At 43.1% G+C, this 15003-nt stretch overlaps 2 protein-coding genes across 2 annotated transcripts in view; one reads left to right on the top strand and one right to left on the bottom strand.

Annotated features, from left to right (window-relative positions):
* LOC118341557 (period circadian protein homolog 2-like) overlaps positions 1–4709 on the top strand; it is an 18212-nt gene extending 13503 nt beyond the window's left edge. Inside the window, exons 19-23 of the mRNA XM_035679832.1 lie at positions 9–843; positions 978–1200; positions 1307–1538; positions 1709–1859; positions 1989–4709. Of these exons, the coding sequence (XP_035535725.1) occupies positions 9–843; positions 978–1200; positions 1307–1538; positions 1709–1859; positions 1989–2144 (1597 nt within the window). The 3' untranslated portion in view covers positions 2145–4709. The remainder of the gene's footprint in view (positions 1–8; positions 844–977; positions 1201–1306; positions 1539–1708; positions 1860–1988) is intronic.
* Positions 4710–8685: 3976 nt separating this feature from the next.
* Positions 8686–11793, bottom strand: her13 (hairy-related 13). Its single transcript, XM_035679697.1, has 4 exons — positions 11251–11793; positions 11010–11096; positions 10843–10924; positions 8686–10073 (listed from the first exon to the last, which is right to left on the bottom strand). The coding sequence occupies exons 1-4, from the start codon at positions 11338–11340 to the stop codon at positions 9607–9609; spliced, it is 726 nt and encodes a 241-aa protein (XP_035535590.1). The 5' UTR covers positions 11341–11793; the 3' UTR covers positions 8686–9606.
* Between the last annotated feature and the right edge of the window lie 3210 nt (positions 11794–15003).

Genomic DNA, 15003 nt, shown 5'->3' with positions numbered 1-15003 from the left:
CCCCCTGCCCCCTCCCTTTCCGCAGGCTTTGGAGAGGGGCAGAGTACCCAAGCCCCTCCTACTGCCACTCCATTTCCTGCACCCATTGTTACACCTGTGGTGGCTCTGGTGTTACCCAATTACCTCTTCCCCCAAATAGGACAGTTAGGTCAGATAGGTCAGCTGGGGGCAGCTCCTAGACCTGCGTTTTTCCCCGAGCAGACCCAGACACAACCTGCATACACTACTCAGCAGCCGTTTCAGCCCCCGCAACCAGCCTACACCTTGCAAACACAAGCCCCCTACACCAGCCAACAGCCGTTTCCCGTGCAGACTGCCTTTGCCCCCCAGCAGCCGTTCCAAACGGCTCAGACCCCCTACACCACCCAGCAGCCTTTCCAGGCTGCTCAAACCACTTACACTACCCAGCAGACTTTCCAAGCTGCTCAGACCCCATACACTACCCAGCAGCCTTTCCAGGCCCCTCAGACTGCCTACACTACCCAGCAGCCCTTCGCTGCCCAGCCTTCTTTCCCAGTGCAGACTCAGTTTGTGGCTCAAGCACCATATCCAGCTCAGCCCTTCCCTTACAGCCTTGCCACCGAGCCCCCCAAAGCCCTAGGCCGAGAGGGTGCAGCATCACGCTCCTCCACCCCAGCCTCTGGAGCGAGGGAGCCCACCACGTCGCCACCGCTGTTTGAGTCGCGGTGCAGCTCGCCCCTGCAGCTCAATCTGCTGAGCATGGAGGAGGGACAGCGCTCAGTGGAACGGCAGGACAGCACAGCGCCCTCTGCTGGCAACAGTACAGCTGCAGCACCAGGGGAGAAGAACGGAGGCAACGCCAAGACTGAAAACCACAAACAGGTGAGAGACACATCAGAATCCTGTCTTATAAAAGCTTCAGTAACTACACACTAACACCTCCATGTAAAGCCTGTCACGGCATGTCACTGAAGTGTGAGGGTTTATCTCTGATGGTTTGCTGCCTTGTGTTTCAGGTGGAGTCTCCAGGAGATGGGGCTCACAGCGACGGTAACTCCTCGTCCTGCGACTTGCTTGACATCCTGCTGCAAGAGCAGGAGGACTCCCACTCCGGCACCGGATCAGCGACCTCTGGCTCCATGGGCTCAGGATCGGGCTCTGGATCAGGCTCAGGATCGGGTTCAGGATCGGGCTCAGGCTGTGGTACATCAGCTAGTAGAGCTTCAGGCAGTAGAACAGGTCAGTAGACAAACACCCAGGCTTTACAGGTCCTGTAAAGTAAAATTCAATATTTCCTATAAAAAGTACATGTGTTGAAGTCTATTTTTTTTCAAATTGTGCGTAGGGAGCAGCAACACCAGCAAATACTTTGGCAGTATTGACTCCCTGGAACACAACCCCAAGACCAAAGCCAAGACGAGAAGCGAAGGAGACTCTGAAGGCGGTCGGTCGCAGAACAAGGTCTCAACCCAAGGGGACGGAGAGCATTTCATCAAATACGTTCTCCAGGAGCCCCTCTGGCTGCTCATGGCCAATGCTGACGACAAGGTTATGATGACATATCAAATGCCGTCCAGGTAAGCCACTGACTGGGATATAATTTTTTATTTTTTTCATAATGATAGTGTGCATATTTATTCGTGATTGATTACTTAAAAGTTCTTTCTGTTATTTCCACACTTGCAGTGAACCATTATATGTATTAGCTCGTTGGTAAACTGTAATGTGTGTGTTTTCTAACCCTCAGGGACATTCAGAAGGTTCTGCGAGACGATAAGGAGAGGCTGAGACAGATGCAGAAAAGCCAGCCTCACTTTTCCTCTGACCAGCGACGAGAACTAGTGGAGGAACACCCCTGGATGAGGAGGGGAGGTCTACCTGCCGCTATCAATGTGAAGGTCAGGATCAGTCAAAAATCTGTTTGCAACAACATATTAAGATGCTTTACACATTATTATCATCACAATTCTCACTGGCAGAAAGTCTCATTTGAATATATTTAACATTGGTTTTGTGTATGTGTTTAGGAGTGTGTGTACTGTGAGGATGCAGCAGCAACCCACATCGAGGATGACCTGCCAGACATGGACATGGGCGAGATGGGGGAGGAGTTGCGCCAAGAGAGCCAGAACGCCCAGAGCCAATCAGAGGAGTCTCAGCCTCAACCAGACACTGGCTCGTGAACAAACACGGCCAGCAGGGGGACACACTTGACCAGCCATGGACCCTCATGATGCACACACGCACACACAATGTGGATGTGAGACAAACACACATGAACTCAAGCAGAACTCTGTTGCCAGTGAATGAATATGAGAATGTGTGCCGCTCACGTGTGTGTGCTGTGCGGAGGACTGCCGCCGAAGTTGCCAGCACTCTCACACACACAGACTCTCACAGAAATGACCTGACTGTGTGGTTGGTGACCTTTGGCCTCCCAAATATATTTTTATTTAACTGTATCTCATCTGCTTTGTCAGAGAGATTTACAGCAACGCGAGGAGTTACAATTTTAAACAAGTTAATAGTGGACATCTTAATATATTTGATGAAAAAAATATATATATATTGACAAAATAATTGTCAATAAACAATTTAAAGATGTTATTAACAAGCAGCCCAGCATTGCTGTTTAAATACTACCAGACATTATGTTTGTGTTTTCTTGTTTTTGCCATTCAAGTCCTTCAAACCCCAGGATTCTCTTTGTTTTTGCCCACTAGGAACTATTTAGAATAGATGCGGTGCTCATAGGATGATGTAGTCCCGGTCAAAGGGCAGGGACAGGAACTCTTGCTTTGGCATCATGGATGAGTGTTTATCGCCTACAGCAGTGGTAGAACCTGACTCTACAGCCAACGGAAGGCTGATTGTAACTTTCTACAACAGTGACAATCTGATACGTAGTGCACGATGATCATTTAACTAAGTCTCTTATTTATTTTCTACCAGATAATGTATCTAGAATAGATTTTTTTAAGCTTAAGCCAAATCCATTCAGCTTAGTACTTGTATATGAACAGTTTACAGGCGTTGACAATTAACTCCACAGGAAATTTCAAGTGACTGAGTAACTGGAGATAGTTTGTCCATTTCACAGATTAACCTCAAAGTGTTGTAGGCATCTGCCGAACTTAAAACAGCACGGGTGCTATGAAGAAGCAGACATCATCACAGATTAAGAAGCTGCTGAAATATTTTTGCTTATGTAAAAAAGTCAACATCAGAATTGCTACGTGAAAAGCAGAGGTTAAAAGGATGGTGGTTATACAAACTAACAAGTTCCTTTTGACATCCAATTTGTATCTTAAAATGGCACATTTTGTTTTCTTTTTTTTAAGAAACTATATCGATGTACATTGCAGAATATTGCAAAAACTGTTGAGTAATATTCTTTTTCTGTCAGTATGGTGCATCTCTACTACAAAATGTTATTTTTAGAACAAACCAGTACTATTTATACTTTATGCAAAGTTATATTGTCTCCACTTCTGAGACATTTCCTCTGCTCATTTTCTCACACATGTATTTTTCTGGATCAAAAAATAGAAATACAGTTTTTATTTTTTACAAAACTGGCATTTTTCAGGCACCACCAGAAAGACTGTAAGTCATACGTCCCTGCAGCACACATCCTTGAGTAATGTAAAAGCTTTGGGTCAAATATGTTTTAGCATCAGCACTGAAATATAGATTTTGATTGGTAAACAGCATTACAATTGTAGCAAATATGGGGACCATGTTGCCTCAGTGACCTTCTAAAGGGCCCTGGGTTACACAGGAAATGGTGACATGTATGCATCAGCAACCATGCAAGCCCCTCGTCATCTAACATGAAGTATTAAGAAAACTGTGATCCACATTGGCTCCATGCAGTCGAGGTGAACAGCACGAGAACTGGGAACAACCCTGGTGCTACAGCAGAGAAACTGTTGTGAATGTAAGACGGACCAGACCAAGAGCACCTCACTGACTTAGTTTGTTTTCATGGTTTACTTTCTTTCTTTCTTTTTTCATTTCTCGTTCACTGTTCACTTGTCAGAACTTTTTTTTTTATTGTTCTATTTTTCAAAATTTTCTTTTGCGTATTTTATTTTATTTGTTTGACAAAAATAATGGCTTTTGAGTGTCATTGGGGACGGACCCTACCTCTGATGAATCCCAGGTCATGTTACTGTAAGCAGAACATAGCATGTGTACACATGTGGGCAAACGCAATGGACAGAGTGGTCAGATACTTAAGTGATTCCGGTGAGTGATGGGTTTGTACAGAGAGTCTCTGTCTGCTTTCTGTCTCTCTGAATGAATGTGTGCACAAAGAGGACAGCCACCTGTCACCACCTTTTGTCTCTTTTCTGTGCAAAATATCTCAAAGGGGGGCCTCCAATGCTCACCTGTGTATAAACTATTAAGAATGGAAGAATGTTGTTAATTCATGTGGACATAAGCTGTTCTGAATGCTGAGAGTAAGCCAGAGAATGATTCTGCACTAGTGCTGAAGCCTTACCTTTCTCATAGTGGGAATCTATTTTTAAATGATTACACACTGGTGGGCCGTTGGTAGCACCCTGAGCTGTAAATGCATACACACGGTACAAGCACACAATGCTGCGTACAGTCATGTAAATTTGTTTCCTTGCCACTGGAGTCTGTGGTATTAAACTAGCACAGTTCTGTGCATTTTTGTAGATAAGATGTGTTTGTTTGAGATATGGAAATTATGTTGTAATAAAACTACAGAAATATAACCTGTGACTCTGATGAGTGGTTTTCTTGCACATTGCTGAGCAGAGTAAGGTCATACACTACAAACAATGATGGGGAAATAAAGTATAATAGTATTAGTAACATGTATATGCTGATTAGCTTAGCATATTAGTTAGGCCAACTAGACCAGCTTATTGGGCTGGTTATCTTCACTGCATTAGAGCCATGTCTTTGACAGGCTGATGGCAGTGTAAAGCCTGGCCACTGGCTAACATGCTTTGTGATAATGGCTATATCTCCATTGTTGGAGGGTAGGGTGACTTGCCTGCCCTCTTACACATGATACCATAAATGAAATAAAGCCATTCTTTTGTAAGACAGATCAAGGGATATGAATCATGTGGAAAGGTTTCTAATACCAGACGGGTTGCTAATGTTCGTAAGACTAGTGATAAATGGGGCTGCAACTGAAAATTATGTATCTATTGATTATTTGATCAATTAATGGATTGTTAAATTTATAGAATAGCAGACAAACATTTAAAATACAGATCACAATATCCTAGAAAACCATATGACATCTTCAGGTGTTTTAAATGTAAGACCAAAACAAATTCTCACATTGGAGAACCTGGAACCATCAAATATGTCACATTATAGCATGAAAAATAACTTAAATATCCCCTCCAGACATAAATAATCTACTTGGAACAGTAATGTGTGTCTGATATGTTTTACACAATAAAGGTTAATTTCCACATTGAATACTACCTCATTAAAATACCAGAATCTATGATTATGCAAAAGTTCCTGCTGGATACAAGATGTCTCCTACTTCACTGTGAAGTCCATTCTCAAGTTTCTACATCACACTGTATAAGTTTGATTGACTTCACAAATCCTCAGAAAATCATGCTCATAGGCCCTGCCCCTTAAAATCTTAACATTTTCAATGAGCACAGAGAAACACTTTCAAAACGCACTTTCAGCAGATGAATGTAGTGAAAACATCTTTCTAGTGTCAAACTCTGCACATACATCATTCAAACAGTGTAGGAACATGAAGAAATATACATTTTTGAGTGGAGGGGGACTACAAACAATAAATCAGTTATCAAAATGCATTTTCTTTTAACTGACTAATCTATGAATCATTGCAGTGGGGGAACTTCTGATTGCATTTCTATAAAGTTGAAACTCACAAGAGACAGACTTTTTTAAATGGGTTATTCTCTCAGACTTAATAAAGCTCTTCCAGATTTCTTTATACAACTGTTTTCACAGACCTCGTAAATCTTCCCAAATGTAAACTGACAATTATGTTTAAATATTAATTTAAAGTTTCCCTTTAAATAATATACATTTTCTTGCAAAGAAAATAAATCCATTAATCTATCATTTTAGCTCTATGTCAGTCCAAAGTGTAGTGTGTCTTGCAAACAGCTCATATAAGCTGCTGCTGCTGCCCAATAGGAAGCGATTGCTCTCTCACAGTCAAAGACAGTTGAGAAGCGCCCAAGGATGGCAGGGTTCCCCCGGGGATCTGTTTCAGCACCATATGCTCGCCTCCGCCGTTGAATTGCTCTCACGCCAACTGTTGCACTGCACTGACCTTTAACCTCAGAATTCATATGCACGCTCACAAACCCACAGCTGATGCATTTGGAAAAAGTCCTCCCTCCTGTCTGATTTTTTCCCCCTCTAAAGCTAAATCTGGTAATGTGCTCAGCCCGTCATCTGTCAGTTAGCAGATTGTGCTGACATACAGGGTTTTGATGGCGGGAAATATTCCCAGTCATGAACTCTGGTTTGTACATGCATTCTAACAAAAACACTACATTTTATATAATATCCTAAAGGTGGTGGCCTATTTCCTGTAATAGTAGGAATTTCTAATTCTATTTGATTGTAATGTTTTGGCTACATTTTTAGATTTCTTTATAAAAGTTACGGCTTCATTCGAGGTTTCAGTTCAGTGGTGTGTTGGTTCGACCAGACAGAATGGGGCGTGACTATAATTTAATTTGGCAGAGGGTCCTTAAAATCAACATCCACACCCATCCACCCACCTGCTTCCTTTCATATATTGGAACATACACTATAGGGTTTCAAACTACAAAGCGGTCCAAAATTACAATGGCTGGTGTGTTTGGGGACTAAGCATATGTTTATGGACATTGTATACTGTAATTTAATTTACTCTGTCTGAAACAGGGTTTGGCTGTAATCTACAAAAGACCAAAAGTAGAATGCCTGAAGAAGTAATAGTTCCAGTAAAAGACAGCTGTCTCATATTTGAATGTTAAACTAGGAACTGCTGGGGACATTAGGGAACAGCAGATTAAGAGAACTTCATGTCAAGTTGAAATAAATGATGCACTTGGCCTATAGGATTTATAAATACACCTTTATTACAGCACTCTCTGATATAGAAACAGTTACATTGAACTAGAGATACTTTCATTTAGGTAAAGGATCTGAATACGTTTTCCATCACATTTTGAAGTTTTTCTTTAAAAATACCCTAAACAGAGGACCCACCCACTGTCTGTAAATGTGTCATGAATGCCATTGGGTTTATTCTCATAGAAATATGAAGTTATTTTCAAAGAGGCTGAGCAAATGTAAAGCCCTGAACAAAGCTTTTATGTAAGAGGAATCCATCTAATTGGTCATATTTTGATGAATGTATGAGGAACATTGTGTTAATTCACATAGAAATGATGATCTATTAGGTGTGAACACAAAACATCATAGAGACATGATCACTTATTTGTAGTGAGCAACATAAATCCATGATACAGCCTGCATTAAATCCTCATGAGTCATGCATTAGTTCAGCATTACTGAACTAATGCATGACTCATGATGATGTTCATTCATGTATGTATGATGTACCCTTATTAAAAAGTGCCACCAACAAGCACCTGCACCCTGATAGCACCAGTCTTTAGGTGATCAAGTGTCAGTCAAAAGCCATGAGGGCGAGCAGCAGCCTGTGTGTGTGTGTGCGAGTGTGTGTGTGTGTGTGTTGGTTGGTCGGTCCCTTTGAAGAATCTGAGCCTGCCTGTATCCTTTGTGGCTGCGACCATTTGACGCTCCTCTGTCAAATGGTCGCAGCTTTGATCACCGTGTCTCCTCCGCTCCCATTTCAATGTGTTTCCTCCGACGTTCACACCCGGCCCCCCTCCACCTCCGCCCCCACCCTGTTCATTATCCCTCCAAGATTCCAGCATCATCTGACAACAGACAAAGTGAACCACGTGTGAATTTCACCCAATATCAGATGTGGTCTAATTGGTCTCGACTGTGTTGTGGAAAACGAGAGAAAAGGCGTATTTTCCGGTTGGAAACCGGTTATTCTCCATTTCATTTTATATCAGGAAAGTGAGGGGCCACATTGCTCTGCTGTAGGTTGATGGCTGGTCCAGACAGTCCAGACAGGATCTAACAGTCCGTTGTCAATATGCCCATTGTATGTGAGGTGAGAGTAAAGACACTTGGAGAGGTGCGACTCTTTCATGTGCGCGCACCGCACCGTGCGTCCTCCTGGTGGGAAGGGACTGCAGGTCCGAGGTAGGAGGAGGAGAGCTTATGTTTACGATATAATCTTGTAAAGGGATTTTTACATCCTTAACGTTCAACGTATCATAGAAGACTTTTAGTCTCAGTAAAATATGCACAGCACAAACACTTTTTTTTATTTGGACAGTAGATTATGAGAAATGCCGCATGCGTTATCTGTTTATTGGTTTCTCTTACTATATGCCAACTTATTTGCTGTTTAAAAGGTGTTTGTGATTGAATGGGCCATGCAATCAAACTTGAGTCTCTGTGCTCTTATTGGCCTAAATCACTTTACACAAATCAGCCAGGCATCCTTTGAGATAACAGCAATGGGTATAAGTACATTTTCGACAATAAATTGTTTTAATCTCATCAAATACCTATTTTTATCCTGTTTCCTACCATATTGCATTAAGTGGAGTCACACAGCTTTTCAATTACATTATTTTATTTAGCAAATTCAGACATTTTTAAGGCATTTCTAGACATCATTACAACATAAAGTGGTCATTCTGGAGGAGGCTACTGGTCCAATAAACTACAGGTCTTATGAAATACAATAGAAATATTTATATTAATCAGAGGCATTGCCAAACTTCTCAGTTTCTAAAAGAGCTTTTCTCCACGTACAAATCCTATATACACACACAGAGTTACTGACACAAAAAAGTGTGAACTTGAACTGCTCCTCGTCTGTCCTTTGTTGGGTTATAAGTGAGTGTTGAGAGGGAAGATTTCATTTTGCTCCAGGTGTAAAGAAAAGTCACAACACATGACTCAAAGCCAGGGGAGTCACAACTGAAAAGAAAAGGAGGAGTATTTTCAGGAGGCCCCATGCTGCAGGGGCCCCTGAGAGGAAGGGCACCTCCAATGTGATAAAGGAAAACTCCAGCCTTTAGACATTTTTCTGTGCCATCCAAAGCACTTATGGCGTATTTTTCTGATGAAAACCTGCACTGTCTGTTTCAATGTATGGTGTCCTACATTTTCCAGAATGCCATGGTAAGGCTGCTGCATTCAGTTCTGAGTGAGGAGTAAAGCCACAGTCATGGTCCCTCCACAGAGCACAAAGTGTCTGTGGTTGCACTGCATTTTGGTCAAATGAGGCTGTTGTCAGTGGACAAATTGGTGTCTTCTAAATCAGATTTGATTATTGAACATCAATGTGAAGAATCCAGAAAAAAAACAATCCATGCATATGGCCAGTTGTCTGCAGGGCTAAATGAGCCCAGAAATGCAAGGTACACCACAAAAAATGAATGGTTATTTTTGAGTCCATGTGTTGTAGGGTGGAATTTTCCCTTCCAGTAAGAGGCCCAGTGTCACATCTTAAAACATATCCCAACTGCATCCAATCCAAACCCCAGACCCCTACCAGGGTCTCCACATAGACCGAGGGTAGGTCATGGTGGGCGTGCTCAGGGCCTCCCTGTTCTCCAAGCCCTCGATGGAGCTCTGGTTGTGCTCGCTGTCGGTCTCGTCCAGGTCGGAGCACAGGTCCTCGCTGGATGTGGTGGAGGGGGCGGGGGAGAGAGCCGAGGACGAGCCACTGGACAGACTTCTTCCTCCAGGCGAAGCCAGATTCGTGCAGAGTGCCTCCCCGCCTCCATGCCAAGTGCTGCCGTTACTCCCAGAAGTGTCGGTGATTAGATCCATCAGCACGTCCTGAAGGTGGTCCTCGTTCAGGGGCATGCACTCCAGCAGATGGTTGAGGAGCTCCGCTGCCACTGTCGCATCTATCCCGGGACAGCTGGACACGAACATGTGGACCTCATGCATGCACTGGATGTAGCCGGCCGCAAACCTCTCACTGGCTTCCTGGTTGAGTGTGTCTGTTTCTGTGGGAGGAGAGAGGAGAGGTTATGTTTGTGGTCCCAGCCAGGTCACTATCAGTTGGGTGGTTTGCAGGACTTCTGCTATTTCCTGGTTATCCAGGTTAGAACACAGATAAAACCTAAAATACCACAAGATGACTTTCATAGCTTTTAAATCAGTAGTTGCCAACTATTTTCCCTTAATTAAAAAAATGGTCTACTTGCTCTGTTCATCCGTCCCATATGCCTGACCAGTTCACCCAGAGTGAGTCCTGAAGTAAAATGATCCAGTAATTCCCAGGTTGGTAACCACTGCTCTAACTTTCTAGTTAAACCTTGAGCATACATACACTATAACACCCCTTGATCCTTTTATCCCTTTGTCCAGACTTGGATGAGTCCACTTAGACTAGTAGACAGTTTTAGAACGGGCAACATTTTTATGATATTAGTGTCTTAATATCAGACTGGACATCATTATTATAATATGGTAATAATATAATAATAGTTAAACACGAGATTGAGTGAAAATTAAACACCAGTTTGGTCACATATCCATATTGATAATGACATTTTATCATTGTAATATTTGGGTTCTATGATCATGCACAGGGCGGATCACTCAGGTCTGAAGTTATAGGAGGATGCAATCCTTAGCTGTCAGAGTATAACTGAAAAGTAATGCAGTCCACTCCCTGAGTCATATACAGACTTTTTAAGATTAAATCCCCTTGAACTGCTTAGTGGACCTGTAGGTAGTATTAGAGTGGAAGTTGAACAGAGTTGTGCAGACCTTGGGTTCGGTTCTTCAGTACGTCCTCCACCTTTTTCACCGTCATCTCCAGCACCTCTGCGTTCTCCATCTTGGAATGAAACTGTAGAAAGAAGCAGCAGAGCTCTATCAGAACCAGAGGTCTACCTGTGCATCGCAAAGGTGCAGTATGTGCGCGCTGTACTCACGTCTGTGTCTGCCAGCAGAGTCCGCAGCTCCTGCAAACTCTCATTGATGCGAGCTCGCCTCTTCTTCTCCACCAGAGGTTTCCTAATCTGCAGGAGCACAAAGATCACGCTTCATTAAACGATAGCAACTTACAGCTGTGGACACAACTCATGTTTATTTCTCTCTCCTCTTGGAATGCATTACAGACTGTCACCGGCGTGACAAGTGCGTCACTGCCACGCGTGTCCAGAGAGAGCCTACCTTTCTGTCCGCTTTCTGGATCCCGTAGTCGGACTCGGAATCTTCTTCCATGCCAAGTCCGGTGTTGCTGGGTCGAGCCGAGGGGGCCATGTTGGTTGGATCGCCGCTTCTGTGGCTTCTCCCACTGCTGCCTTTTCCTCCCGAGTCGTCAGCGAGGGGGCAGCTGGCAAACGGAACCGGTTTCAGAAAGAAGAAAAAAAATCGACTAACTCGCAGGCGAGGCGAGGCGCCCTATGTTTATTGTGCAATCCTAGTGAGACGTGCTGCTGGCGCTGAGTGGCTGTTGTTAGTATTTATAGGGGCTTATTAACATGTGAATAGGGGCTGAGCTGCTCTCGCTGGGGGACAACAGAGCGCACACGGCCGGAGCCAATGAGCGCTCACTCCCTTTGTCTCCGGTCAGCCGCGGTCTGCGCCCCGAGGAGCTGGATGGGCTTTAATCAGACAGTTTGTTGGGTTCTGGGACCGACCGCTCTGTTTTTTTTTTCTCCCCCACTGGTTGGTGTTGATCAACTGTTTGTACTTCCATTCAGCTGTACAAACTGCATTACCATGAAACAGAACCGGCTATTAGAGTGATACAGAGCACACACATACTCTAAATAAAACTCTGATAAATGTTTTAATAACTGTTCAATGTAACCCGGGGGATGTTTTTTATTCAAAAATGAGCCGTGATATACATTCAATGCATAGAAAAGCTCATTTGGTGACATTATTAAAAATATTTGTGTGTGTCCTTGTGCAATTTCCTGAAGCATCAGAGCATCTCAGCATGACTGCCAGTGGGTTTCTGTTTTCTGCCCTACCAATTGTTCATTCTGCTGGCTTTTGTGTCCGAGCCTCAGCAGATTTACCCGGCTGTTTGGCGGATGTAACGCGATGCCTTCAGTTGGCAGCTGCTGCTGGCGGCCCCTCGGCCCAAACTGAATCAGCCCGGGGAATTAAGGGCCCTTCTCCAAAGAAAGCGACAGGTGTTGGCCTGCGCCTCGTTTGTTCTCCCCGTTGTTTGGTGACTTCTGATTTGTGTGCAACTGCATTATCACGATGCCTGCTCTGCTGTAAGAGAGTCTATAAGAATCTGCTCGATTTTGCAGATAACATACAGCACTCGGGCTGCATGTTATCTTTATTGTAATTTGGTGTGTGTGTGTGTGTGTGTGTGTGTGTGTTTGTGTATAAACATGCAAATCATGAAGCTGCCATCCTTTAAACAACGTTTGGAGTAAATGATGGTACTTGTGTTATCAGTGTTGACTTAGATTTGCTGGTTTAGTCCTTTGCGCACAAGGTCTATTTGTTAATGTCTAATAAGAGCGCTCGTCCCTCTGGCCTTGTTATGATACATGTTTTGTACACAGTAGTATCATGCAAATTACCCTCACAATAGAGCATTCCTGTCTGCTCGGAAAATGGACAACGCATGCATCTGTGCCACCTTCCAGGTAATTGCACGGATGTGTTTTCAGGTGCTCTTTTACGCACGGCATTTCCACAATTGCGCAGCATTTCCGCAAAAAGCACCACAAAACTCTAGTGCCCCAAATGAAGGAAGAGTTTCAGACCTTTCAAGTGGAGGGTTTTTTGGCACCTCGCCACCCCCAGATCCCTGTTCCAGATCTTTAATGGTGTGGACTGTGGATAGAGCAGCTGTCTCCGCTCGCTTTTGTTGGTGAGCTCCGCTGAGGGACCAGACGTCCCCCTCGCTCTCTCTCTCTTTCTCTCGCCCTCTCTTCAGAACCGCCGCCTGGCTCCATGTGGCGGCCAATCATAACGGCAATAATAGCGGGAGAATGGGCCATATGCACGTCTCTACTTTTCAAAACCCAATGATGAATTACAGCTTTATTAAATCGTAAATGTACCAGAACACTCGCTTTGACCACAGTTAGGATACATCCTGGCGTTTTTGTGCGCCCAGATGGACATGGCTCTGATGCTATAAAGTGCTTCAAAGCCCCTCTTTAAAACCTCTCTGGGTTCCTTATCTGATTATCCAACTTATTTTTCATTTTGATATTCAACCAAAAGGCCAAATGAGACTAGTAAAGCAGTGGCCCCCCTCTCAGACACCTTGTATTCATTCCTGTATGTCAACCTTGAAATTGGTGTCTTGTCCTCTCAGTCACAAAACAAAAATCTCCAATTAAGATTTATAATTATAATTCATTCATTAATAATGAATACTTCCATGCAACTATACCATGGTATAGCCATACATAGAGATAGTTTAAGTTTAGTGGCACAGGTTGTGAATACAGCAGCCAATTAGATTTCTGTCACCACTCCAAATACAATGGCGATGAATGGAATTTCATTTGTGGTGCCAAAAGCATCAAAAGATTGAAATCTGAACAACTCAAAAGCGTCAAGTCTCTCCAGCAACAATACTCAGGATAATCCACAGACCTCACTGTGAACGCTTTTCATTGGAACTCTCTTCAACCAAAGGAATAGTCTCCATGGAAAATGTCACAGTGGGAGAAGCACAGGTGTTGCAAATAACTTTCCCCGTGGCTCTAAGTGATAACACTGCAGGATTCAGCCATTGTTCATTTGTTATTTAGCCTACGCCTGTGCTTTTCCTGACCTATCGAAATGTCATCTGTGAAAACACATTAACTTCCATTTACCTCCGCTGTACTGACTGGGCATCTAAAAAACCTCAGCACATACAACTGAAACTATAGATACCTCTAGAGGTAAGTCAGAAAACATGACTGAACCTTTAATTAAAGCTGCAGTTTTGGTCACTGGGGGGCAGAAAAACACCTAATCCACTGACGTATCATCAACATATAAAGTTGTTAGAGCTTAAACACACACTCATAGGAATGTCTCATAGGAAAATCACAAGTTAAGTAACAAAACAAATGACGGCCAGATTCCATTTAGGTGCTTTGGTTTCAGGGTCCTGGTATTGTGAATGCTTGCTTACTGTAACACTGTCACAGTTTACTGGGACACTCACTGGGAACAAAGTTACTAGTAACACTTGTTCTTTTCCTACTAAGTTAATGTCTGCTGTGAAAAAGGTCTGCATTCGCTCTCCCTTTAGCTCTGTTTGGTCTAGCTAGCTGCTAGCTTTGTCTGTCTGACATTTGTTGCTGGGCAGGTAGTGTGTTTATCTAAGTGTATTTACTGAAAACAACTGTCTGCTGCTGGAAATGCAATGAGACCGAAGTGTTCAGTGTTTGTAGTTGCAGCCATTAAAGTAATTAAAGTTGCAGAATTGGTTGCATTACATGACTTGATTTCTAATTTATTGAAACATACTGATTAATGCAGCTTTAAAGGGGTTGCTTTTATAAAAAGGTCAGTCTGTAGGCTAATATCTCAGGTACAGTTGTTGAAGCTCATTTCTACCTAACCCTTTAAAGGTAAAAATCCAGACTGACTGACACTAAAACAGGCCTCATTTCCTAATTCTATTTCCATATCTATAAAAGTGTGATTACATTAGTATATGACCTCATAAGTAAACAGTTTGTGTCTCAAGGGAAGCTGTTGTATGTCAGGGCCTGTTGCACTGCCTGGCCACTATAGCAGAGCAATTGTACATAAACAGGATGGTGCATGAAGCCGAACAAAATCTCAAGAGTGTACAATAAGTTTTATTATTATTAATGTTTAGGTTAATTTTACAGCAAAGGAGGAAGACATAAACATCTATGCATTGCCAAGCAAGTGGTCTAAAGAAGCAAAGTCATGCCATATAATATCGAATAAATAAAGCTGTTAATACAATAAATA

This window comes from Morone saxatilis, unplaced genomic scaffold, assembly GCF_004916995.1.
Source record: "Morone saxatilis isolate NCDOM2014 unplaced genomic scaffold, NCSU_SB_2.0 Contig8, whole genome shotgun sequence".
Lineage (NCBI taxonomy): Eukaryota > Metazoa > Chordata > Actinopteri > Moronidae > Morone > Morone saxatilis.
This window is presented reverse-complemented; position numbering and strand designations above follow the sequence as displayed.

Excerpts from the sequence above, each read along its gene's own strand:
- her13 (XM_035679697.1), bottom strand. The coding sequence starts at position 11,340 with ATGGCCCCCTCGGCTCGACCCAGCAACACCGGACTTGGCATGGAAGAA. Across the intron at positions 10,925-11,009 it reads CTCTGCTGGCAGACACAGAC|TTTCATTCCAAGATGGAGAA; the intron begins GTGAGTACAGCG and ends TTCTTTCTACAG. Across the intron at positions 10,074-10,842 it reads ACTGAAGAACCGAACCCAAG|AAACAGACACACTCAACCAG; the intron begins GTCTGCACAACT and ends CTCCTCCCACAG.